We start from the raw sequence: 27,347 nt of genomic DNA on the forward strand, positions 1-27,347 counted from the left end.
AATTCTCTTTAGATTCCCAGAAAATTAAAGGAGTGTTAAGTAAATTTTAATGACATGGAGACGATTCTAAATGTTTGAGTCCCCGATTTTGCCTGAAATTTCATCTTTTCATAAGAATGTTTAACAAATCATAAATTGGTATATGATTTAATCTATCTTTTAGATTTACTAATTCAAAAAGTATAAGTGTCTGTTAAAAAAACTAAGTAAAATTCCTCTGTTTTCCCAAAAATTATATTAAAAGAATAAAGTATTAATATTGCAGTAGTGAAAAGTTTCACAAAGAAATATAAGTGTAAAATTTAGAGACTTGCAGAAATATTTACATTTGTTTTGAAGTACTCTAAAAATATATATTGAATTCTAGTTTTGTTTTCTACTAAAAATCGAAAGAATTCAATCATTAAACATCTGTTTCCAATGAATGTAGCTTATGTTTCAATATTATTACTGGCAGTTCTGATTAGGAATATATATTTGCGCCTATATTTACTTACTCATATATATCTTATATATGAAACCTTTTACTATATCTTATATATATTATATATCTTATATATGAAACCTTTTACTATACAAGTAAATATAGGCGCAAAAATAGATACTTATGGATACTCATAGATAAATGTAGGAAAAACATCTTATTTTTGTGATTTTAAGTGCGACATATAAACTTTGTTTGAAGTGTTTTGATGTCAACACAAATTCTCGTTTATCGTTCATCATAAAAGTCAACAGCTTTGAGTTTTATGACAATGTTGATTTGATCAATAGAAGAGCAAACAAAACAAAATACAAGGTTTAGAAAAGACATAACATCAAAGAATCTGAAAAATCATCTTAGTATACAATAAAATAGATTTTCTATTTATTTTTCTAATTTTTAAATAGTTTTCTTAGTCTGTTTTGGGTTCTCACTAAAAACAGATAAAATATCAAAGTTTTCTTTATATTTTCTTGAGGTGTATTGGACAAAGGTTTTCCCTAAGGTCTTAAAGAACGTAACGTTAAAAAAACCAATTTGTATCTTACTTTGGGAGTACATACCTCCAGTGTAATTTGTATGATTCACTCTTTTAACACACTTAACACTTTCTATGCCTTTTAGGTATTCGATTTTTGCTCAATTTATACTTTCGAATATAAACCAGAGATTGTGCCTACTAAGTAAAACAAATGAAAATTCCAACTAATAAAAGAAATATTGAGTTAGTTTCATTAAAATGCAGCAGCTGCTAATGCTGCTGTGGCTGCTCCTTTTGCTACAAACGAGTCCCCTAAAGGCCAGTAAGTAGTAAAATGAAAATCTCGTTTTCTTTTTCTCTCTCTCCACTTTTGGGTTTTTTATCTATTTTTGATTAGGCCTGCTCAACACTTTATTGGGCGTGCCATCAGAGTGTGTACATCAGACTGGCATTTGGCCCTGTAAATTGAGCTTCTCGTGCTGGCTGCAAGGCGGCAAACATGCCAAAGGCTGCGGCCATAATAAATGGCTATTCAGCTGTTGCATTGCCGCAGAAGCAACACAGCATCAGCATCAGTATCAGCAGCAGCAACAGTCACACCAAAACCAGCAGCAACAATATCATTATCAGCAACAACAGTCGCCGCTGGAGAATCTTGTGGACTTTGGCAAACTGAAAGTGGCCACTTTGAATAGTTTACCCAAGCGCATCATGTTGCGTCGTCGGGATGATAATGATCTGCTGACTAGTAAGGTAAATCTGTGAGAGAAAATTGAGCAATTAGCCTCGTTTCCTTACCCCCAATCTTTTTCCGTATAGACCCCTGAATGTGGCTTGCCTCGCACAGCTCAGAACACGCTGCAGAAACGCATCATTGGCGGCCGTCCAGCCCAATTTGCTGAATATCCATGGCAGGCTCATATACGCATTGCGGAATATCAATGCGGCGGCGTTTTGATCTCTTCGAATATGGTGGCCACGGCTGCCCATTGCATACAGCAGGCACAATTGTCCGATATCACGGTGTATCTAGGTGAATTGGATACCCAGAATTTGGGACACATTCAAGAGCCGCTGCCAGTGGAGAAGCATCGTGTGCTACAGAAGATAATCCATCCACGTTTCAATTTTCGAATGACTCAGCCAGATCGTTATGATTTGGCTCTGCTGCAGCTGGTTCATCCGACGGGTTTTAGTGAGCATATTTTACCCATTTGCCTGCCCCAATATCCCATACGTTTGATTGGACGAAAAGGTTTAATTGCCGGCTGGGGCAAAACTGAGGCACATTTGGGCCATGCTGGCACCAATATGCTGCAAGTGGCAAGTGTGCCTATCATAAGTGAGTAATGGATTCCAATTGATTCCAAAAATTCGAAAGCTTATGATAATTTGTTTTTGGAAAATTCCTCAGCTACTTTGGATTGCATACGTTGGCATGAGAGCAAACAGATTAATGTTGAAATTAAGGCCGAAATGTTTTGTGCTGGTCATTCCGATGGTCATATGGATGCCTGTTTGGGTAAGATAAGATGCAAAAGACCTTAAAAATTAGAATTATCTATTACATCCTATCAACTGATATTTTGATTTTGCTTAAAATTCATAGCATACTTTGTGGCTGTCAGTTAACAGAGATCTGTTATGAGTCAACACAATTGAAATTACATTAATGACTATCAATATTCTCGATTTCTAATATTTTCGATGAGAAAATGATATCAAATCCCATAAAAAAAAGCTATCAAGTAAGATTTATTATTTATATTTCTTATTTGCAGGTGATTCTGGTGGCCCCTTGGTGGTTAAGGAACGTGGTCGATATGTTCTTGTGGGCATAACCAGTGCTGGTTTTGGCTGCGGTGTTGATCATCAACCAGGTAAACAAAAGCATATTTAAATTGATTGAATTAATCTTGTATTAATGGAAAACGTTTTTTAGGTATCTATCATAATATACAAAAGACAGTCAAGTGGATACAGGATGTCATCGAGCGTAATGAACTTTAGACCTGGCTTTCCAAACTCTCTTACCTTATTTAGCAATGCAAATCAGCTAGCAATCTCATTAGTTTATTTCATATTTAGCATTAAGCAATGGCCATGTGCAATCTAAAGAAGAGAGAAAGAGACAAAATGAAAACGCATCGTAAATATTTATTAAATTAATTAAATAATGATGATTAGGTGGCCTTTTTTAGTAGGTGGTTGGGTGGATGGGTGCCGAAATCGACCTTGAACGCAATCGACAACAACTGTGACACGTTCCAAACTTTTTTTTTTATATTTCTCTTCACTCCCTGTGTGTGTGTGTAACTCTTTTGTGTGTTGTGTCACATTTCTTGTGTCTTGGCCTATTTGGTGAGGTGCCATAAATGGCACAATACAACAGCAACAAAAAAATCCCATTGCTTAGTCAACAACATTTATAATAATTTGTACATTAAACACATTAAACTATCAGAGAAATAGATTGCCAGAGTAAACTCTCAACCTGCCAAAGAGTGGGTGAAATTTGTAACAAACAGGGGCGTAGTTTGGTTACAAAGGGAAAACATTTCATCGAAAGTTAACAAAAAGGCGATGGAATGAAATGCTGTACATTATATAAAAAAATTTAATAAAATAGATTAAGAAAGGAATATTTTTGGAGCGAGTAACACATTTTCCGATCAAAGAATGTGAAATTATAATTATTGTTCCCTAAAGTATGCAATAGACAGTTACTTTCAACTTTTTAGAAACTTTTCAATAATTTAAAACGATATGTGCAATGTCTTGTCGATGAAAATTTGACTTAGTTGCACCGAAATGATTATCTTTGGGACAATTTTTAAGCTACAGGACATTTAATTAGATTAGTTTACAAAAAGTTGTATTACTTTACCGACTATTGCATACCTTGGGGAGCTTTACATTCCTTTACACCTTTTTGAGCAGTTCTAGGACTACAACTACTACTTAATACGAAAACTTTATTAATAATATTAACTTAAAGCTGTTCTTATAGCTATGTAGATTGAAAGTTTGCCATCTTAAATGGACTCACAAGTTTTCCCTTATTGCCACGCCCCTGCCCTTTGCGAATTGCCCAATGTTTGCAATAATCAAATTAGTTACGCAGTGCAATTTAGTTGCAGCACCGGCAGCCAATAAAACAAAACGGCTTAAACTACAATTACGACTGTCGACTTGTTCCAAACAAATTGATGACAATGAAAACGACAAACAAAGCCAAAGCCAAATTGGAAAAGTGTGTCATTGATTTTCAATAATTCTGCGTACAACAATCAATGACTTTAACTAATATTTATTTATTGCAGTTTTTTTTTTTATTATAATTTTCTTTAAAGTTTTTCATTATAATTTTCATTTGATTGTTTCACGCTTGAGATCAGCTCATGGCAAATAAGATGTTATTTTGGCTTTCGCTTTGGTTTTCTTATGTGGTTTTTCCTCCGTCAATTTGTTGAAGTTTTGTTTGGTTTGGCTTGACAAATTTGTGTATGAGTGTGTGTGTGAGGAAAACTTATGAATGCTTCCGCTATTTTTTTTTTTTTTTTGTTTAGTCACACAAAATGCAATTGACAGCAGCAGCAGCAGCAGCTGAGCTCAGCTTCAGCTGAGTTGAGTTAAAACTTGTTAATGTTGGCGGTGTCGGCTCTCTTAGCCTTAAGCTGTGTGTGTGTGTGTGTTTTTTGTGTTGTTTGTGGTTTTTTGTATTTTTATTTTACTTTTCACTTTCGATTTCAATGCGATGCGAAGACTCTCGCAGCACACGCACACACAGTCACACACACTTACACACACAACGTGCAGAGAGACAACACTTTGGCGCTTATTACTCAATAGTCCCCGGCGCTCAGTTTGTCGCTCGTTTTCAGTTCAGCATTTTGATTTTTTTTTTGTGTTTTTTCTGGTCGAATTTGTCAGCCGACTGTTTATTAAGTGTTTTGACTTTAACGCAAACTGTTCGCCGCGACGTTCGACGCAAGACGAGGCCGCTGCCGCTTGCATTTACTTGAGACGATAAAGAAAATCAAGAAAAAACTGCAAAAAAAGAGTATACAAATATCTGAATTGAGGCGTTATTATTATTGCAAAATCGTACTTAATTTAATTTAATTCAATTTGTTGCTGCTTGACTCTGAAATTTTTGACTTGACTTCTTTTCGTCATTGCGGGCCTATGCAAAACGAGTTACAGACGATTATTCAATCAAAGAAAAAGAAACAAAAAAACGAACAAGAAAACAAAAAAGTGAATACTCGCAACGTTGCTACGTGAATTAAGTGAAACACAACAATTGCAGAAATCAGAGACAGCAGCAGCAGCAACAACAACAACAAAAACAACGAAAGTATTGCAAAATGCCTTTGGCAATTGCATGGCTGTTGCTGCTACTTCTCCTTTGCCTCACAGCGGCAACAGCTGCTGCCCACAGCAATTACAATTCAGTTTACAATGATGTGATTACACCCCAACTTAAACAAGCCATTGACAAGGAATTGCCCAAAGAGGCCAAGTTCTTTGATGAGCTCGATTGTAAGTATAAGCAAAACTCAAAACAAACACCAAAAATAAAAAAAAAAGCCAATCTGTGTAAACATAAATATTTATAAAGCGGTCAAGTCAAATTGAAGTCAAGTTGAAGTTGCTCAAGTCTTTTGTTTTTGGGCATTTCAAAAGACATGCCAAGTGATAAAGTGTCAGCAAATATCTAAGAGTTTCTTTCATTGATAAAACTTTGTACCTACCGTTTCGTAGGAAATCTTGTTAAAGATGACTGTCGGCATGTGATCAATTCAAGTTCGTTGCTTAAGTCTTTTGTTTCAAAACACGTTAAAAGTTAACACGGAAAAAGTATATCCCATTTCTATATTTTGCTTGCATGTGACACTTATTGTGTAAAAATTATACAAAATGATCGCAAAAACGGAATAGCTAAAAATATATTTTCGTTATAAATGAAACAAGCTTGTGCTATCGAAGTCACTCGACCACACATTATCATCAATTCTATAAATAGACATCGAAGACGTAATTGGTAAATTTTACCGAATTAAAACACATAGCCATATAAAAATGCAATAAGACCAAATAGTAAAATCAAAATGGCTGAAAATTAATTTTTAACAGGTTGTGATAAAGTAAAAGTTTGTTGCTTAAGTCTTTCGTTTACATAGATTTAATTTTCAGCTTTGGCTTAGCTGCAAATGATCTTTTGGTTTATAAATATTTGGGATCAGTCATGTATATAAATGATAAACTTATTAAACTCATATATGTACATTTTAAAATTTTTATAAATTTTATCTAACGATTTCAATTGATATCTATATAACTCATAACTTCTGTTGGTTTCTATTTTTATCGTATTAATAGTGCGTTGCTTAAATCTTTCGTTTTAATATTACTCATTCGTAAATGGAATCTAGTTATATATGTTCTTAGTCATACAAGAATTCATTTAATAACGCGAATTCGATGAGTGTTTTTTTGAAATAAATTCATTGTTTCTTATCTTACAGATCAAAGTTTAAAGAAAGTAAAAGTTCGTTGCCTAAGTCTTTCGTTTTCACATATTTAATGGAAAACTAAGACTGTTATCATGGCACATAGTCTATTCATAGGTTAATTTTAATCAAATAAAGTTTATATATACTTATAATAATAGTCGATTTTACTGAATTGAATTGTTTTAGTTCATGAATACTACATCATGAGTAGCAGTCAAGTTCGTAGCTTAAATCTTTCATTTAAAAATGCAGGGCCAATTAGGAAAATCTAAATATACAAGTCTAAGTAAAGAAAAGAATAAGAAAAATTTGAAAATTTAATATGCAAATCTAAATATGACTCTTACCGCTTTAATACCTTACCTGATGTAAAGAAGCCACATAGAGGATAACTTTTAATCGAAATTAAGAGAAATTAAACTCACGATAGCTACATATATGTTTGTGAGTTCACCTGGTAATTACCAGCGGTAAGAGGAACCAAATCCACACAAAAACGCACCCACTTTAAATTCGATTAATCGATGACATTATTTACTCGCTTATTGCTAATTGACATTATGCAATTTGTTAACCTTGATGCCTCTTGTCGATTCCATGTCAAGTTCGCCCTATAAACATGACTCAGACAATTTCTCAAAATTTAAACAAGAAAGAAGAAATAAAAAACCTTTTAATTAAAAGGCGAAAGTTGCCTTCTTCTTGTTCTGGTGGCACCCCGTAACCAAAAACCAAAAGCAAGAAAAAAAAGGGTGAAAAAAAAACAATTCATCTTACGGCCTCTTAATTTGACTTTCCAAAAAAAGAAACGAAATGAAATGAAAGAAAAAAATAAATGTTTATGTACATGAAAACCAATTAGCCAGCGTGAGCAAAGCCAAAGCCAGAGTCACAGATTAAACAACAACTGAAATCTGGTCGCTGGAGGAAATGTGAATAGCCATTAAGAAATATCAGTAATAGCAGCAGCAGCAACAGCAACAACAAACAGATCAGACAAAAGGCAACCTGCATTTTACAAGTTCAATGGCATGATCGATATGTATGCAATATGGCAATATGGGGGAAAAAATAAAAAGCAAAAGTCTTGGCCATATGATAGACACTCATAGACAGGAAAATCAACTGCAATTAATAGCCCGTTGCCACCGACACCGCCACCGTCGTTCGATCAACATTCGAAAGTGCCAAAACCATTTTTTTTTTTTTTGGTTTCCACCATAGATTATAGATTATTTGTGTTATTTTCCTTCAATTTTCGATATATACAATCTCTGGCAACATGTTGCCAAGTTTGAAAAGCAACCAAAAAGCTCGCAACATTCAACGAAATAAAAGTTGCTCTACAAGTGAAATGCGGCTGGCTGGCTGACTGACTGGCTGGACTGAGTGGCTGGTTGGCTGGCTGGCTTCAAAGTCATTTCATTTCATTTCTTCTTTTTCGGTTGTTTGTGTCTTTGCGTTTCATTTCGTATCGTTTCTTTTTTATTTTCCTCAAAGTTTGGCTTTGTGGCTCGCTGGCCACAAAAGTTTGGCTTAGTTCTGAAATGAATTTTCCAACGCGCGGTTGTCTTTCACAGAGCGTGTAATAAATACAATTTTTTCTTTTCAATGTGTATGAGAGCCACGAACAAGCCGAGCGTAAAACAAGAAAGTTAAATGAAAATAAAAGTGAAATCCTGTTTTCTCAAGCCGCAATCAAAAAATGTTACAAAATTTAAGTTAAAGGATTGCTCATCATATTCAAGTGCATTTCAAACCAAAAGCGAAAGTTTAAATTAAAAATAAAAACCAAAAATTAAATAAAATATAATATTCAAAAGTGAAAGTCATGTGGCCAATACTTGCCAAGGACACTTGGCTAAGATTGAGCAGCAGCAGCAGCATCATTATTATCATCATCTTTAGTCTCACAATCTCAACGGCCTTAGCATTGGGTTATCCCAGTGCCCAGCAGGAGCATGATATGCTCATCTTGGATGCCTTATCACGACGTAGCGGCACTGGATACTATGGCGAGAATAGCGTCATGGAAATGCTATCCCGAAGTAACAATTTGACTTGACTTTGACTTTGACAAGGGCTTTAAATGAACTAATGCTTTTTATTCTCTTCCTTTTGCTCTCTATTATCATTTTGTATTCTAATCTCTTTTCAATCCCCACCCCCAATTTTTCTAGTGATTCCACAATCATGCCGCTTTCGTGGCCACAAATTCGAATGCGGCCTGTCCATCTCATGTGTCTTAGGTGGCGGCAAACCGCTCGATCTTTGCTCAGGCGGCATGATTTGGTCATGTTGCGTGGACAAAGATTTGGATGCCGAGGAGAACTCACATGCAACGCCGGTTAATAACACGAGTGAGTATGCAACCACCACCAACACCACCAACAACAACAACAGAAAAAACAATCTTCAACAACAACAACAACAACAACTAAGAGAAGTTCATTCTGAAAGTCATTTCGTCACGATAATTGCAAATTGCCGAGCTTCAACTTATGCAATTGTATACCAACTCTTTTGGTTGAATAATAGAGCGAGCAATAAATTAGAGCTCGCATTTCGAAAATGACAAACCAAATTGTTCAACTTCGGTTAGAAGAAAGAAGAAGAAAAAAAAAACAAACTGGAAATGCAGGGAAAACGAGAAGACATTGTAAATTTGTAAGAAGTGGAAAGAAATTACTTTTATTTTGTCTCTTTCATTCAACTTATTTAATCTGTCTGGGAAATGCCATCAAAAAGAAGTTTAGATTCACCCCCGGATATGATCGTCTACAAAAAAAAAAAGAAAATTTTGTAAATTTCCGTAACATGTTAAGTACATTTTGTTTTTTGCCTTTTTTTTGGCTCTCAGTATGATTATTGTTTAATAGGTTGAGCTTCTCATACTAAACGACAACTTGCATACTTAGATAGTCTTTTATGAAGATTTCTATATTTCCTGTTCTGTCTGTTTTTTGGTTAATTGAAATATTCATAGAATATTGAACGAAATGCAGAAAATTTTATAGTATCAAAACTTGGCCAAAATCTCTGAAGAAAGATCTCTGTTTTTGAAATTCTATTCGTTGCTTTTAAAAAGTTTTCATTTATTTCTGCTTCAACAATACATATTTTCAATAAATATTTATTGTGCTACCTATGATTTACAATCTTATAAATTATTAAGATTTATTGACCTCAAGTCGGCTTAAGCCCAGTTTTGATAAATTCAATAAATATTTAATAATTATATCAGCTTTTAAGTTGGGAGCTTTGAAGACAATGAAGAACCGAGATGTTTCGGGATTTATAGATGGAAAAAAGGATTTAAAAAAGCATTTTTTTTTAGGAGAATGGAGACGAACGGGTTAAGTGTTGATAATTGCACAGCCTTAGGATGCTAGGCCATTCCTTAACTAGAACATTTACGAGTAGTCATCAACTAAGCAAAGTTAAAAAATATATTTCAGTTTTTTTCTCAAGTTTTTAAGCATACTCAAGCATTAAAACATTCTATGACCAGACCTTCTTAAAATTTTTAAACCACAAATTCTCCAAACTAAATTTAAAGCTTGAAAAAGAATGTTTCGTTGCACAATTATGACGCGTAGCTTATTTCATTGTCGATCATGTGTACATACGACTGACTATTGAAGTGCATATCGTAATATTTGTTAAACTAAAGTTAACTAATTCATCCAACAACATTTACCAAATAGTTTTTGCTGCTTCTTTTGCGTTCCAAGTGTTGTTTGTTTGTTTTTTTTCTTTTCTGTTGTGCTCTGTTTAGTTTTCTAGGCTTCTGCAGTTAAGTTTTACGAGCGTTGTTTTTCTTGTTTTTTTTTTTTTTGGCATTACAACATGCTTGGGGCATAAATAATTCTTAGTGGAAAAGTTTTGAGAGATTCAAGTTTTTACCGCAATTTATTGTACGCACACGAATGAGTTCTGTCTGTCTGTCTGTCTGTCGGCACTTTCTTTGTCTGAAGCTTGTGTTTTTTTTTCATAGAGATTTCCCAGACGACAATGATACAGCCAAAAAATTCACTTGCGGAAATAAACGAGGGTGAACGTTCAGTATAATTTTTGTTGTTTTTTTTTTTGCATTTAAAAGTGAAATTTTGTGTTGGGGTTTTCTTTTCGTCAAAGTTTTATTATTTTGCTGTTGTCTGTGTGTGTGTTTGTTTTGCCCCGTCACCAAATGTGGGAAAAATGTCGAAAAGTTACGACATAAACTAAAACTAAAACTCGACCAGGCCAAAGTCAAGAAAGTGTTAATCAAGTCATGACTGACCCGTTCTCTGCCTCTCTCAGCCGTCAGCTCTCCAAATTTCCACCTTCTCTTCTGCTTTGAATTACGTGCGAAATATTGAGGCATTAAGGTCCGGTCTTTGTTTTAAGTGTCACCCTCGATCGAGGGGACGAAACTGTTTCAAGTTATGTCAGCCAATCGTGCGGTCAGTCAGGCGAGAGTCATACCTATTACTATTAATCTGTTTGGGTATATTCAGATGGCTGTAGTAAGCATTTGCAAAGGGGTATCTTGAGGTCGAAATTGAAATCTGTTGTTGTTTTATGGGCGGCAATTAAACGAGTAAGTGAAAAGGTTCGACAGACAGACAGTGAAAGTGTATGCAAAATCTGTCTCATCATCATCATCATTATCAGCAACATGAATCATCATTCTCACACAGGTGACATAATACACTTGCATGATATATATCCTGATCTATCGCCGAATGCCAATAAGCCACAGCACCATAGCACAGCGCCCAGCTCTTCTGCTTCCACTTCCTCCGCATCATCATCCTCATCATCTGCAGCAACAGGTTCACGTCCAGGTTATGGAAATGGCGGCTATTTTGGGGTCACCAAGCGTCCCGGTCCTGGCAATCCCTATAAGCCACCAGCGCCGTTGCCTCATCGCCCTCTGTCATCGAATCTAAATAGTTGGGAACATGATGCTGGGAATAGTCATCATGGTATAACGAATCATTTGGATAACTTTTTTGATGCGGATTCACCGCCAGGATCGGCAGATGGAAATCCACATGATTTACTGCCCAATGCCCAGCCCTTTGCTGTGGGCAATGTCTTGGATCTCAATGCGGGCGAAGCGGCCGATGAGTATCAGACCAATGGTGGTCCTTCCTCATCATCATCGTCATCATCCTATCGTCCAGTGCCGGGTACTAAAAAAACAAACAATTTGAAAATCTGTAGTTTTGTGTTGTCAGCACCAATATCTCTCTCTCTTTCTCACACACTCACTCACTTGTCTCTAACTCTTTCTGTTTCTTTTTCTGGTCATATTTTAGCCGAGTATTAATTACTTTTTACATTTTCTTTCTTCAGGCTGTGGTGAGGTCTACACACGTTCAAATCGCATTGTCGGTGGGCATTCGACTGGCTTTGGTTCACATCCCTGGCAAGTGGCCTTGATCAAGAGTGGTTTTCTTACCCGCAAACTAAGCTGCGGTGGTGCTTTGATATCCAATCGTTGGGTGGTCACTGCCGCTCATTGTGTAGCCACGTGAGTACTGGAAACTAAAATTAAATTGCGTCAATCAAATTTAACTGAAAATATCTCTTCTTCTTTTCTAGAACCACCAACTCAAATATGAAAATACGTCTTGGCGAATGGGATGTACGTGGTCAGGAGGAACGCCTCAATCATGAGGAATATGGTATCGAACGCAAGGAAGTTCATCCGCACTATAATCCTGCTGATTTCAAAAACGATGTGGCCCTCATCCGTTTGGACCGAAATGTGGTATATAAACAACATATTATCCCAGTCTGTTTGCCGCCACCTTCTACCAAATTAACTGGCAAAATGGCCACTGTGGCTGGTTGGGGTCGGACGAGGCATGGTCAAAGCACTGTGCCCTCGGTGCTGCAGGAAGTGGATGTTGAGGTCATCTCAAATGATCGATGTCAACGTTGGTTCCGTGCAGCAGGTCGTCGGGAGGCCATACACGATGTGAGTGAGGGAAATTTCCAAATGATTTCAACTTATTTAAAATGAGTTTCATCTTCCCATTTAGGTCTTCCTCTGCGCTGGCTACAAGGATGGCGGTCGGGACTCTTGTCAGGGTGATAGCGGTGGGCCACTCACTTTAACCATGGATGGTCGCAAAACTTTAATTGGTCTCGTCTCTTGGGGCATTGGTTGCGGGCGAGAGCATTTACCCGGCGTCTATACAAATATTCAGCGTTTTGTTCCTTGGATCAATAAGGTGATGGCCAATGATAATAATGCGTAGTCCATGGGAATTTTAGTGGATAAATGCTTAACATTAAAAATTGGAAGACTGCAGTCAACGGCTCGAGGATGGGAAAACTACTTGTAGATGAAATTCCGCTGCAGTTGTGTGCGTGGAATGACCTCGACCTCAACAGATTGCAGATGGCCATGATGTGATTCCTCTATGACTCGGGGTTGCTAGTGTTTAAGGTTCTTCCCTTCATCTCCTTCGTCCATCTCATCTCCTTCAGTTATTCCTTTTTATTTATTTTACATGTATTTGTATAACTGTTGTAGCTCCTTCCCATCCCATCCCCCGACAAGTTCACCCACATACATATTGGAGTTTTAAGTTTCACAAAATATTTATTACAATTCCCGTTCTCTTTAATCTCCCAGAGACAAAAAAAATAATTATAATTTTAGTTAACTTTTAACAGAGATAATAAAAGTATTAAATCAACCAAAAATTTTGTTACCACTCAATCTGCCAGAATTTAAACAAGAGGAAAACAAATCGCTTTCCTTCATCCGCCTTTCATTGCTTACAAGTTAATAAAAATTGTTTTGCATACTTTTAGGCTTTCTGTAAATTGTTAACAAACAAGTTCAAATTGAAAAGTTTGAAATAAAATATCCATTCTTATACGTATAAGACTTTATTTTCAGCATATGAAAATAAGCATTTCAATATTTCTCAAATTTTAAGAATATTCTTGAATGATTGGAGGAATAATATTGATCTCTTCGGCGTAATATTTAAGTAAATGAAACAGAAGAATTCCCATTTAGACATTCACCCACACACTTGAGACATCTTGAGGAGCTAATATTTAACAGACAAACACAAGCAAACAGCGTAAGATAAATAATATCCAAAAAAATATAAAGAAGCGAAAGGAGAAAATTAAACAATGATGTCAACTGGAAAAAAAACCCCCATCTCTTCGTGTTTTTTGTTGTTAGTACACACAAACAAAGGACCAACCAAGCAAGGCAGAGACGAAGACTGAGAGGCGACCTGCTTTGAATAGCTAATGATTTGGATTTCCGCTAGACTCTGCAAGGCAAATTAAATATCAGTGGTTAATAACGAAGCTTATCAGTTCGATAGCGATCAAACAACTTACTCTCTAGCCCAGAGAGAGAGAGAGAGAAACAGAGAGAGTGTGAGAGTGACTGTGTATGAGTGAGTGTTCTCTGTTTATGCTCTTACTATCCACATTTAGCATCCACTTTTTACTTTGGCCTCCTCCGTATGTGTGTGATATCTTGTTGCTTTTGACCAAGAAGTTGTTATTGAGCGGTGGTAACTGGCCACCACAACCTGTGTGAATTTGGTTTTTTTTCGATCCCGTCAGTTGTTGTGGAGCAGCGCCAGTGTCAAGGTCTCTCAAGTTCAAAATATACATATATACAAGAAAAAATAAAATTAACGAAGGAAAGACACGCGTCATCATAATCTTCATCATCATCATCATTGTCATCAATGATATGAGAAGAGATCTCGTCGACGCGTCTTAAGAGATATATATCATTATATATCTGCCTGTCCATCTGTCTATCACTCTGTCTGCGGGTGTCTGTGTGTCAGTGTGTGTGTGTGTTGGTTCATAAATAATATTTAATGATAGTTTAATGATTTTTCTGTTTGGCTATGTTAAAGTGATCTAAGCTCCCCCAAAAATTTGTCTTATCAGGCAGAGACTTTAATTTAACTTTCTTAACCTGACGACGAGCATAAATTGTAGTACAAAGACAACACACACACACACACACACACCATGGAGTATAAGCAAAGAATGGCAACTCATTTGCACCACAAAAAAGAAACAAGACAAAAATATTAAAGAAAATGTTCAAAGTGGCAAACAAAGTCGACTTCAAGTTACCCTTTTTCACTTAGAACTTTAGTATTAGCTCGTGAGCTTACTATCTTACTATCTACTATCCCAAACGGGTTAAATCTCGGCTTAAATCCTTATCAAAATCAAGGGCTAATTTAAGTTGTCCCTATGGGAACTCTTAAGATGGCTTAAAGGGTATACAAGAGCCACTCACATGACCATTTCTTTGTTTAGTGCTGATGGTTCATGCTATTTTAATGTGAAAGCGGTCGGTTTGCCCCCCCCTCTAAGCCACCCTCTATGCCGCCACCGCCCGCCCCACTAACATTTGCCGCCAATCAGCTGTGCTTGTAGGAAGAGAGAGAGAGAAAAGAGAGAGCTCTCTCAACACACACACGCACAGACCTAGAGAGAGAGAAAGAGAGAGAGACAGGGAGAGAGCAGTTGCAGAAGAAGTTCATTTGAATAAGCCTAGGCATGTGTTGTTGTTGTTGTTGTTATTCTTCTTCTTGCTAGCCTTAATGGAAACCGTTATGCGAAGCCGAAGCTAAAGCCAAGCTCTAACTAGCAACGTCAACGTCAACGCGAACGCGCACGCATGCGTCGTCGGCTTCCTATATCTCACCGTGTGAATGTGTGTGTGTGTGTGTGTGTGTTTGTGTATTTGTGTTTCGTTCTTCTTCGCCTGCTTCTGCTGCTTCTTCTTCTCCTTTAGCGGCAGCAAAATCTCAGTCAACTGCGACGACATTTGCTGCTTGCCCGCTGCTGCTGTCGTTGGCTTCTTTCGCGGTGGGGTCTTTGGGGGCTGCTCAGTTGTTGTCTCTGTTCAGATGTAAGCAACTCGTCGCGGTCTTCACACTGTTTGCTGTCCGCCGTTTGAGCTGCTTCTTCCTTTCTTTTTCGTTGCGTTACTCGTGTTTGTGTGTCTGCCTGTCTGTCTGTGTGTGTGTGTGTGTGTGTGTGAGTGTCAGTGCGTGTCTTTGCATGCCGCAAATCTTTCCATTTACTAAAATTGGCTTGGCCCAACCAACCAAGTTCAAAGTGCCAAACGAAAAAGAAGAAAAATAAAAGAGAAATATTCTCATCCTCAGCTAACAGTGCTTTAGCTTCTTCAAACAAAAGGTAGCGCAGCTGACAAAAACAAAAAAAGAAAAAAAACAAAAAGAAATGTGAAAAATATTCTAACCAAGTGTCAAACAAAAAGCCAAAAGTGAAGAAACTCATAAAAACAAAAAAAGAAAAAACCAAAACCAACTAAGAAAATAATCATAATAATACAGTCGAAAGAAATTAAAAACTCAAAAAAAGAAATGTCTCTAGAATAGTTGAAAACTGATTGTAAAAGTTTTAAAGTTGTTTTTTACCCCCTTATTACGTCTGGTTCGTACTTCTACTGCCTACAAGTTAATTAAGCGCCAATACAAACAACATCGGGCAAGAGGCATAAGGCAAGAGGCCTTGCCACAATAGAAGCAGCTTATAACTGCAACTAACTGCATCATCATCGACGGGTGCAGGCAGGCGGTGGCGGTGGCGGTGGCAACGGCGGTGACTAAACAAGAGCAACAAGTTCAAGCCAAAGTCAAACGAGTCCAAAGCAAAAGCTGCCTGCTGCCTCTTGGCTGCTGCAAATTTATTGAAATTCCTGTAAAAAAACAAAAACAACAAACAACAACAAAAACAAGCAGGAGGCAACAGGCAGCAGCTTAGCACAAGTGTTTCAATTGCTGCTGCTGTTGTTGCTGCTGCTGCTGCTGCTGCTGTGGCAGGCAGCCAACTCGGAAGACAAGAGCTAAAGTTCTTCTTCTTCTTAGCCGTGTTCTTCTTGGGCTGCTGTTGCACCTTCTTCGTTTGGCCTGGCATAAAAGATTTTTCGCTTTTGGGTGCCACAGAACTGGTCTCCCCCTCCTCCTACCATTGCTCTCTTTCTCTCTCCCTCTCTCTCTCTCACACACTCTTTGAATTACTCTTTCGCTATCTACTTAAAGGGTAGCAAAATGGGGTATATTAGATAAAAACACATTAAACACACGAATTCTATCCTTAATTTTCTAATTAAGCTACTAAAACGTTTTTGAAAATGATTTTAGAGAGATGATTTTTATACTTTAAATGCATTTGAAACGTGGTCAACAAAAAGTCGAGTCTTTGCTGCAAGTTCTACTTGGGCTCCTTGCCAGTCTTTGGTCTAAAAGGCAACCGCCAACACCAATCCCTCCTCTGTGGCGAAGTGGAGTGATGCTGGGGATTGGTGATGGGATGATGATGCAGAGAGATGCAGATGCATTATTTGCATTTGCAATTCATGTTTGCTCTTGGCTTGTTTTTTTTTTTTCTTTTGCTCTGCTTTAAGACAGGTTTCAGTTCTGATCAGAATGCGGTTGCAGGCCACAGCAGAACCGAAGCAAGTAGTTGGCTTGTTGATAATTATTATAATTTGCAAGCGATTTGCTCGAGCAATTGAGAAGACTTGCCAAGAGACATCAACAGCAATTGCAACAACAAACAATTAACTTGACCCTTTGAGTGAAATGTTCATCAAGTTCGTTTCTTAAGTCTTTTGTTTTGTTACTAATTAAGTAACTTAACTTGGGCCAACGGGTAGCTACCCGCATCACAAGCCGTAGCCAAGCAGCAGCTACAACAACTACGCATAAAATTTCTCCAAACCGTTTTTGGTAGAGCAGAAATGAAAGCCAGCTAGAGACCAGCAGCTACCGCGACGCACTTCTTGTTTGATTTTCTTTTCTTTTCGGTTGGTTTTTTTTTTTTTGCCTTTTCGACGACTACCCGCAAATGGCATAATTCTTTTGTTCGCTCTTCATTTGGCTAATTTTGTATTACAATTTCATATTTGTATTCGTGGTTGTTGTTGTTGAGTAATTTCACTTTTCTTTTAAATAAATATACTTTATTTTGGGATTGTTGGCTTTCGCTTTTATTTAAGGCAAGCAAGCAAACACACACAAAATGTCTTTTTAATAACAATAACTTTATATACCATGCAGATATTTTGTGTGTTTTTTTGTAATTTCACTTTTAATGACGTACGAAACGAATGTCGAATGACAGTTTTTGTTTTTTTTTTTTTTTGAAATTGTGGCAAAATGAAATTACTTAATTGCCTTGAAAACATACACACAAAGATCGAAATCTCATGCAAATCATGACTTGACCCAATTCTGGACTCGTTTCTCTCAACGGCAAACGAAATCATGTTAATTTGCACACAAATACACAAAAATATCTATAGAACGTGACCCAAATACACAAACAATTCTAAGTCCATATATGTATCTCTCTCGTTCACTCACTCTATGATAAATCTAGAGAGATTTTATTTATGGAGGGGAATAAGACCTGCAATTAGTTTTCTAACACTCAATTAAAGCAATCAGCGGAAATATTTGATAGCTTCCGTTTTGGCTTGGGATTTTTTTGTTCGCTTTACGCTTAATTACCGATCGAGACAAGACAAGACATACTATAAACTGAGTTAGTTTATATTTCCCAAATTTATGTATAGTTCAGTGGCGGATCGAACAAAGGGGCATCCCCCCTGAACCTAGCAATTGTATCTGAAATCTTATCAGTATGCTAATTAATCAAAGGAAAATTGTTAAGTGTAAGCAAAGCCATAAATCTTCTTTGTATCTTTTATCAACCAACGGTTGATTTCTTTGCTTGCCTTGTTGATTATACTTTTCCTCAAGAAATAGATGATATTTCCTCAGCAACTGCAATGAAAAATTTGACTTAAAATTCATTTACTTGAATTAAACTTCGACGAGAAATAGAACTAGAACTTACAAGAAAATATAGTACAGGCGTAGCGACTTAAATTCGATGAGTGATTCCCAATACAAACCTATAAAGGGCTCCCGATTAGTACGTCTTCCGGATATAACTACGAAAATCTTCGGTCCCTTGAGCGTCGTTATAACCGGATTCGACTGTATACCTATTAATGAAGAAATGCAATTATTCTTATAGATTCGGACGAACCTTCGTGCAATATATTAAAGAACGCATAGAAAATAATTTTAGAATAAAAAAAAATAAATCACAAAATTCTAAAAAATTAAGATTTTCAAATCACGTTTTGCACTTTGCAATAAAGAAATTTGTAAATAAAGTATGAAAAGTAAATTAGTTGAAACATTTGTCATATGTTGATGAAAAAATATCTAAAATTTGGGGGAAAAAAAGGGTAGTTGGATATTCTACTTTAGTCTTTAGGAAGCAAAGTTCTAAAGTCCGCACCTGATAATGAAGAGAGACATTTCCCTTCATAATTTTTTCTCCTACTTTTCTTAACGTTCTAAACGACTCCACCACGAGTTGGTGTCTTTTTTTCTTCTTCATTTTTTTTTGCGGTAAAATATGTTTAAGCTAGACAAAGAAGTGGCTAGAGCCACAAACAGTTGGTGTCAATGACCGTATTACGCAACAATGAAGAAGATGAGTTTGGATCAATGAATGTTCTCTCCAACTCTTTCTACATCCTCTCTCTGTCTCTATTTCTCTTTCACTCTTCGATTGAACATCATTAGATTGGAAGATCCAGTTAAGTTTGTGACAACTCATTCGTTTGGCTTTCTTTGATTTCCGCTGTTACAGTTCGAGTTCAGTTTTCAGTTTATGTCATCATATCTGTAAAACTTTCTTCTGCTTCTTTTTCGTTCACAATTAGTCGTATGTTGAACCCTTCCCCACATAGACAGACACTTACACACACACACACTCGCTCACATGGGTGACATCGGTTGAGAATGCATTTGAAAACAGTTATATAAACTTAGCCTAAGATTATACAATCTCCATTTGGTGTGGCCAGTTTGGTCAGTTTTTCGGGTCGCTTTCTAACCAAAGCAAAACTTTTGCTTTCCATTGAAAAACAAATAAACACAAAACAACAACAACAACAACAAAATGTCTCTCATACGCCCTGTGCTGGTTCCATCAGCAAATTGCTTGAAGGTTTTTTTTTTATTTTTTTTTTTTTTTGCATATGCAAGTCACTCCACTTCACTCGAAGGTGGCTAAAGACTTTCTCTGACTTGAGTCATCACACAGTTGAATGGATGGATTCTACGCACTTGCCTTGCCTCACCTAAAAAATTATAACTGACTCATTTATTTTACAGATGGCAGCAAATACCACAAACAACCGCACCACATCATTAATATTATTAAGAGTGCCCCAAAAAAGTGGAGCAACAATTAAGAAGATGCCACATCAATTCCTGCTCCTACTGATCTCCACATTACTGGCAACCATATATACGATAGACGCCAGTCCCGTATTTGTGGATAATCCCAGCTTAGCACAGTGTAAGTAAATAATTTAAACAGTTTTTTTTTATCTTTCATGCGCGTTTGCACCTCATTCTTAGAACCTCTTTGGGGGCTACCAAACACTTTCTCTCACGTACTGACTATTAAAAATTTCATTTCTTTTCTCTTCTCTACGAGTCAAGGGTTACACACACACACACACACATACGTATATATGAGGGGGAAATATAAACCATAACCAATTGTCAATAGAATTGTTGACAGAATTTGTCTCTCTTTAGACCCATTTTCTATGGGTAACATTTGGCATCTTATATAATAGTTTATCGTTCTGGATATATCTCTCATTTCTTTGATTTCAAAATACATTAAATACTTCCTGCTCTTGTAAATCGCATTAACACATAAAAAAAATATAAATTTAGTGGCAAAAAAAAAACTATTTTTTTTTTACACAGAATCAAAAGACTTAAGCCACAAACTTGTTCTTTTGCCTGGTCATTTCTAATGAAAGTAATCAAAATTAATGAATAGTTTCTTGACCGGTGAGCGAGGCGAGGCTGGGGCGTTTCTTTAATTGGGTCATAGCCATTAAAAGACACGAAATTTATATGCTATTAGCACTTCCTCTACTGACTGACTGGACATCGAATCGAGAGTTGGCCAGCAGCTGCCAATTTGTCTAAGACAAAGAGTAGCCTTTAGAAAAAAATATACCTCAACAAGCAAAAGACGAAAAAAAAAAAAAAAAATACAAATAAGAAAACTTTCATACAGAGAGCCAAAGCCGGCAACAAACGTCAGGCAAAGCAAAACAAAGGCAATTGAGGTCAACCATCAGCCAGGCAGAAGAATGTTGCCATAAAATGAGCAACCACCAAGCCAAGCCAAGCCAGGCCAAAGCCAACTCCGTGTCCGAACGACGCGACGTATCAAAGTTGGAGTCCAAGAAAGCGTGTGCCAGTGAGCGCAGACTCTCCAGCATTTCATTTTTATGACTGGACCGAAAGCAACAAAAACTTTTGAATAAAAAATCTCAAAATGGGCAGAGGCAGAGGCAAGTGGCTGCAGAAAGCGGAAAGTAAATTGAAGGCAAGTGAAAGGGAAATAAACAAATAAAGACTAAAAAACTGAACTCATTCCCAGCATTTTCGGTCAATTCTAATCTCAATCATACACACACACACCCAAATAAAGTTAGCCCGACCCACTTTTCTACAAAAAAAAAAAAAAACTATATACATATATATGCATATATAGCTATATATATATATATATTTGGTTTTATCAGCATGCCAAAAACGAATTTCCTACATTGCAATGCGGGTCTGGGTCTCTCTTTCTCTTCATCTGTCTGTCTCCCTCTCTCTATCTCTCTCGCTCGCTCGCTCTCTTTCTGGATTGGGGTCTAAAACTGCTGCCAAGTGGTTGACCCAAAAAATAAAAAACACAACACACACACACATCACACAAAATCGAAATGCAAACACAGAAACCAAAAAAAAGAGAAAAAGCTGCCGGTTTGGCGCGCGCTCGCGTCCGTCCGTAGCGTTAACTGTGGCCGAGACCACGACGTAGACGCCGACAGAGTTTTGTTGGTCTATTGAAAACGTGACAACGTTTTGGCTTAAATTCGTAACTTTTTATTTTTTTTTACTTTTGTGACTTTTTAAGTTCTCATTGCCTGCAAGTTCGTGTCTTGAGTCATTTGTTTTCTGCGGCGGCTGCTGCTGCTGCTTATTGATTGACTTAACTCTACTTAAGTCATGACAGAATATTTTCGTGTTAATTGCATAAGAAATGTGTATGAGAGTAGAAGAAGAAGAAAAAGACGAACAAAAAATTATACAGTTAAGGTTCAATAAACGCAAAACATGGGCCATGGAGAGGGGGCGGTAAAGGGTTAAAAAAAAAGGTTTGCAATGCTTCCTCCAACTCTGAAAGAGTATCACTCTAGAGGTATAACAAAAAATAAACAAAAAGCTAAATATAAACAATGAAAAATCTTAAAAGAATAAGAAAATTTAGAGAATTTCTGAAGAAGCTTCTTATCGTAGCTAAACAGGTTCAGCTTTAAGTCTTGACACTTAAATTTTGAAGTGACTAAACAGTTTCATCTTTTGATTGCCAAGGCAAGCGAAAGAGTATTTGCTGGATGACATATTTCTCACCGATTTCATTTTGATTTAGCATTGAAATAAGTATAAGAAAATTCGCCAGGCAAAAGGCAAAAGTAATTTATGTGTCGTGAGTATTTTTAAGAGCTTAACAAGAAGCTAAATACTGCTCGCTGTCTGTTTGCCTCCTGTTGCCTGAACTGCCACCGGTTAACTGAATTATGTGTTGAGTTTATTTATGGCCAAAACAAATGAGCAAATGAGTAAGATGGTTAAAGAAGCAGAAGACAGCAGGAGGCAGCAGCATGCTAAAACAGGGCACAGACGGACGAAGCCAGCGACAAGGAGCCATCCTTTTCCTGTTCAAGCTCATGTTGAGGTTTAGTTTGGTTTTTTTTTTTTTGTTTTTTATGTAATTACATAAGTTCAAAGCTCGAGAGCTCGATTACAAAATACCCCACCAGCTGGAGATGATGATGATGATGATGAACGATTCTTTGAAAATGAGGCAAGCACGAAGAAGACACAGAAGAAACGAAAACGTAAAGAAGAAACACAAAAACAAATCATAAGTAAATAATAATAATTAGACACTGGCTACTGTCTATTTTGTGTATGTGTGTGTGTGTGAGTGTGTGTTGCCTCATCGAGTAGCAGTCGATTGTATATGCCCTTCAGCTAAGACTTGAGGCCTCTGTTGTTGCTTCTAGCCACTTTATTTTCACTTATGTTAACTGTGTGAGGCTAACGGTAAACTAGAGTCAACACAAATTGGCGTACAAAATTGAAGGCGTTAATCGCCCCACCATCAACGCATACAAGAGCGGAAATGGTGTGAGAAATAGAAGAAAGAATATATAAATAACATACTTATCTCCTCTCTCTTTCGCTCTTTCTTTTCTCGTTTCTTTCTTTCAGTTCAATCTGGTCGAAATATACGTCATTTACCATGCATAGTACGCAAATCGGGCAGATCTGGTGTCTGTATGTTTGCCATTGATTGCATTAAACAGAATGGCACACATTTGGGCACTTGCATTGATCGTTTCTATTTTGGCTCTTGCTGTGCCTTGAAGGTAAGTTTTCAGCACCACTGAAAGGGGAAAATGAACCACTTGAAAAACCAATTTGGTTTTTTTTTCTTTTGCAGGACGAAGCCTCTTTGTTTGCTCCAGAAATCAGTGATAATAGCATCGATCAGAATACCATTTCACATTTTGCTCACGAGTCAACCACATTGCCAACAAGCGCCCTCTTTAAGCTAACCACCGAGGGTAGTGGCAGCAGCAGCACCACCGCAAAATATAGTCCTCAGACAGCTAGCGAGCTACTGAAAAATGTCACGCAATCATATTTGAGTACAGTGAAACCCATACGTACCACACATCCCACCACAAGAAGGCCCGCAGCATCTCACACCACTCACAAGAATTCGCATTTTGTGGTACGCACCACTGTAAAGCCAAATCTGGGGCCGTTATCGACGAAAGCGACATTAACAAGCAGTAGCACCACAGTGAAACCACCACGTCGTCGACCCACCCACAGCACGACCAGCAATAGGCCGGTGTTAACCACCAGCCAGGCTGTGCTGGAGCAACGTATCGAAACCACCACGGCGCCAAGTAAATTTGTAACATTTCAAATTGTAGAGACAACTACGCCACAACCCACCGAAGCCACCCAACATTTGGTGGAGGCAACTACTACAACCAATAAGCGGCATCACACAAAACCCACACAAAGTAGTAGAAGAACAACGTCAACAACAACCACCAGAGGCACAACTACCACTACCACAACAACAACAACTGCACGTCCAACACCACCGTTGCGCACCACCAGCACCAGCAGCACAGCAAAACCACACAAAACCCAGAGTAGCAGGCGACCGGCACCGGCCAAGAAACCGAGCACAACAACCACAGGCACTTCGGATAGTGCCACACCCACAACTTCGGGAACCAGGAGGCCTGTAGAAAGCAGTAGCACCACCACAGCACCACCACCGCCACCACTTAGAGATGAAGTCAACAATGTGCCCGAACGTGCCACAACCAGCACCACACATGCGCCCAGACCTAGGCCACAGCCGACGGGAGAAGTTGTTAAAGTGCCAGCACTTCTGGCAGAGCCTACACCAACAACGCCAACAACAACCACCACTGCCAGCAAAGAAACAACCAAGGTTATGCCAACGACAACAACAACAACCGCTAAGCCAACAACAATTACAACTGAGGCAACAAAAAAAGCTACTCCCAGCAGCACCACCACTACAAGAACAACAAGCACAACAACAACAACCACCACTCCAGCAACAACAACTACAAGGAAATCTACAACAACCACAGCTGCAACAACAACCACTGCAAAGCCAACACGTCGTCATACAACAAAACCACCGACCACAACAACAACAACAACAACAAGAAGACCAACAACCACCATTGCACCACAATTACTAACAACAACCACCGCAAAGCCTGGCCTAATCACCTGGACAGATGTAGAAGCGGAACCCATGACAAATGCCACCATAACGAATGATTGGCAACCCGCAGCACCACCAACCAATTGGATTGCAGTCAACAAAACCACCAGCACCACAGTGGGTACGTACAATGATCTAGTATTAGTTTAAGAGACTTTTGCTGAGATTCTCTTTTTTTCAAACAGCACCAACACCATCAGCACCACCAAGTGCCACCGATAAGGTGGTTATCTCAGTGGCCACAAGTGTTAGCACCAGTCAATCGAAACCCGGCACAGGATCTAGCACTACGAGTAAGCCACACAGAACCACTAAGCCACCAACGACGACAAGCACCAGCACCACAACACCCAGCACTACCACTACCACAAGAACAACAACAATAACCACAGATGCACCGCTAGTAAATGAGATCTCTAACAGCAGCAGCAGCGTTGAATTAGCCTCCTCTACATCATCTTCATCTTCAGCTGAGCAAATGGGCACCACCACAACGGATTACAGTGGTGAGGAGCTGAACACAACGATTGATGCAACGGGCAGCACCACATTGGCCCCAACAAATGCATTGGAGGGCGTCGATTACAAGGAAGGTGAGTAGCAACATCAGAAAGAAAAGAAGAAAACTTGTTTTCTATTAATATACCCAAGACCAAAATCAAGAGACAAGAGACACCAAAAGCCAGGATCCAGGGACTTTGGTCCATAAGACAAAGATGCTGCTTGCCTGGCCATTAAATTCAATTTGAAGGCTAAACATTGGCCTTGAGCGTATAAAAACTATGAAGAGGACTAGCAGAAAAACAAAAGAAGAAGAAGAAGAAGAAGTCTCATAAATGGCTTTCGGTTGGTTCTCTTCTGTTCTGATCTGGCCCTCTAAGCTTGGCCACAATTTTTACAGCAATAATTTACTATAATGACTTGTGAGGTTTGGTACACACACAAACACACACACACAGGACGGGGTCATCCTGGAGATGACCGAACGATCTTGATGCACGAAAAAAGAAAAGAGAGAAAAAAAGGCCAATGCGAACGAACGCGAAAAGCATCTCGCCATGGCTCGTCGTCGTCGTCGTCGTCGTGGATCATAAACTAGGCCGTTGACTGTGGCCAAAGTCAAGGCCTTTGGGCCATGAAGCATTTTACATTTTGAGTATCTGTCTGTCTGTCTGTCTGTGTGTTCACTTTGCTTTATTCGCCTGAGTGAGTGACTCGGACGACTACAAGACCAAGTCGAAGAGTGATTAAAATGTTTAAAAGCCTTTTTGCTTGGCCCATTATTTTAATTGTGATCTCTCTCACTTCTTTTACCTCCCTCTCAGCTCAATCTTATATATCATATTACTTCTTTTTTGGTTAATTTTCTTTTTTTTTTTTGGCGTTCTTGCAGTTTGTGGTCGTCGCATGTTCCCAGAGCCACGCATAGTTGGTGGAGCTAATGCCGCCTTTGGTCGCTGGCCATGGCAAATATCGTTGCGTCAATGGCGTACCTCGACATATTTGCACAAATGTGGCGCTGCCCTGCTCAATGAGAATTGGGCCATAACAGCGGCTCATTGTGTGGACAAGTGAGTGAAACGAAATCATCATGCATTGGACCTGCATCTTATTCGTTTCTGTTTCTGTCTCTTCCCTTGTAGTGTACCTCCCTCTGATCTGCTTTTGCGTTTGGGTGAATACGATTTGGCCGAGGAGGAAGAACCTTACGCTTATCAGGAGAGACGTGTGCAAATAGTTGCCTCCCATCCTCAGTTCGATCCACGGACATTCGAATACGATTTGGCTTTACTCAGGTTAGATAAGCTAATGGAATGTACGTGCCAAGAGGAATCGCTAATTTGATCTCTTCCTCCTCCTCTTTTAGATTCTATGAGCCTGTGGTCTTCCAGCCGAACATCATACCGGTTTGTGTGCCCGAAAACGATGAGAATTTCATTGGCCAGACCGCCTTTGTTACTGGCTGGGGTCGGCTATATGAGGATGGCCCATTGCCCAGTGTTTTGCAAGAGGTCGCTGTGCCAGTTATCAATAATACCATATGCGAATCCATGTATCGCACTGCCGGCTACATTGAGCACATTCCCCACATATTCATCTGTGCCGGGTGGAAAAAGGGTGGCTACGATTCATGCGAAGGTGAGTGTGGACCCTTTGAAATCACAATATACCTCATTTATATATACTCGTTTTTCTTTTTAACAGGCGATTCCGGTGGACCAATGGTCTTGCAACGTGAAGCGGATAAACGTTTCCAACTCGGTGGCGTTATCTCTTGGGGCATTGGCTGTGCGGAGGCCAATCAACCGGGCGTCTATACGCGCATTTCCGAGTTTCGAGACTGGATCAATCAAATTCTACAGTTTTAGTCTATAATTTAGTGAATGCCTAGCACGTCTTCCCACAATTCTCCCCCAAAAATCCCGTCATTCTTCAACTAGAACTCGTGCTTTGGTTATGATCATATGATAAATCATAATCCGAGAAACGATTTCAGTTGATCCATCACACACATACACATACACATATTTACCTCCACCACCCGAAAGCTGCTGATAAAAGAAAGAAAAAAAAAACTTCCATTGTCATAAATTTTAATTTTAGTAATGCCTAAGTTAGTGAATGTGATTAGCAAGCACACTAAAAGCAACAACAACCACATATTAATGGCAGCAGAAATGCACGCAGCTCACTCGATATGAACACCCTAATTTATTTTCATTTTGCTGTAAATAATTTTCTAAATTATTGCATAACATACATATATATTTATCTAATATAATATCATTAGTTTAGCTGTTCGACTGTTCGGTTCCGTTGGGCAAACGTACTTACTTACATAACATAGATCATAAATCACTTAGTTGCTTCT

At 38.2% G+C, this 27,347-nt stretch overlaps 2 protein-coding genes across 3 annotated transcripts; both read left to right on the top strand.

Annotated features, from left to right (window-relative positions):
- The first annotated feature begins 817 nt into the window (after positions 1–817).
- LOC6646259 lies at positions 818–12,962 on the top strand. Its single transcript, XM_002068800.3, has 13 exons — positions 818–1,001; positions 1,109–1,287; positions 1,363–1,718; positions 1,785–2,307; positions 2,380–2,487; positions 2,747–2,845; positions 2,908–2,970; positions 5,388–5,510; positions 8,665–8,844; positions 11,167–11,661; positions 11,828–12,005; positions 12,077–12,455; positions 12,520–12,962. The coding sequence occupies exons 2-13, from the start codon at positions 1,224–1,226 to the stop codon at positions 12,736–12,738; spliced, it is 2,787 nt and encodes a 928-aa protein (XP_002068836.2). The 5' UTR covers positions 818–1,001; positions 1,109–1,223; the 3' UTR covers positions 12,739–12,962.
- A 1,134-nt stretch (positions 12,963–14,096) lies between these two features.
- Positions 14,097–27,050, top strand: LOC6646292 (serine proteinase stubble). Of its 2 annotated transcripts, none has more exons than XM_047010420.1 (9): positions 14,097–14,107; positions 19,714–19,900; positions 22,900–23,057; positions 23,132–24,596; positions 24,661–25,068; positions 25,869–26,046; positions 26,119–26,271; positions 26,343–26,614; positions 26,681–27,050. In XM_047010420.1, the coding sequence occupies exons 2-9, from the start codon at positions 19,714–19,716 to the stop codon at positions 26,842–26,844; spliced, it is 2,985 nt and encodes a 994-aa protein (XP_046866376.1). In that variant the 5' UTR covers positions 14,097–14,107; the 3' UTR covers positions 26,845–27,050. The 2 variants fall into 2 exon arrangements, with proteins under 2 accessions (XP_046866376.1, XP_002068833.3); XM_002068797.3 differs by lacking the exon at positions 14,097–14,107 and adding an exon at positions 15,509–15,688.
- Positions 27,051–27,347: the final 297 nt, after the last annotated feature.

The sequence above is a fragment of the Drosophila willistoni genome, assembly GCF_018902025.1.
Source record: "Drosophila willistoni isolate 14030-0811.24 chromosome 2L unlocalized genomic scaffold, UCI_dwil_1.1 Seg72.1, whole genome shotgun sequence".
NCBI lineage: Eukaryota > Metazoa > Arthropoda > Insecta > Diptera > Drosophilidae > Drosophila > Drosophila willistoni.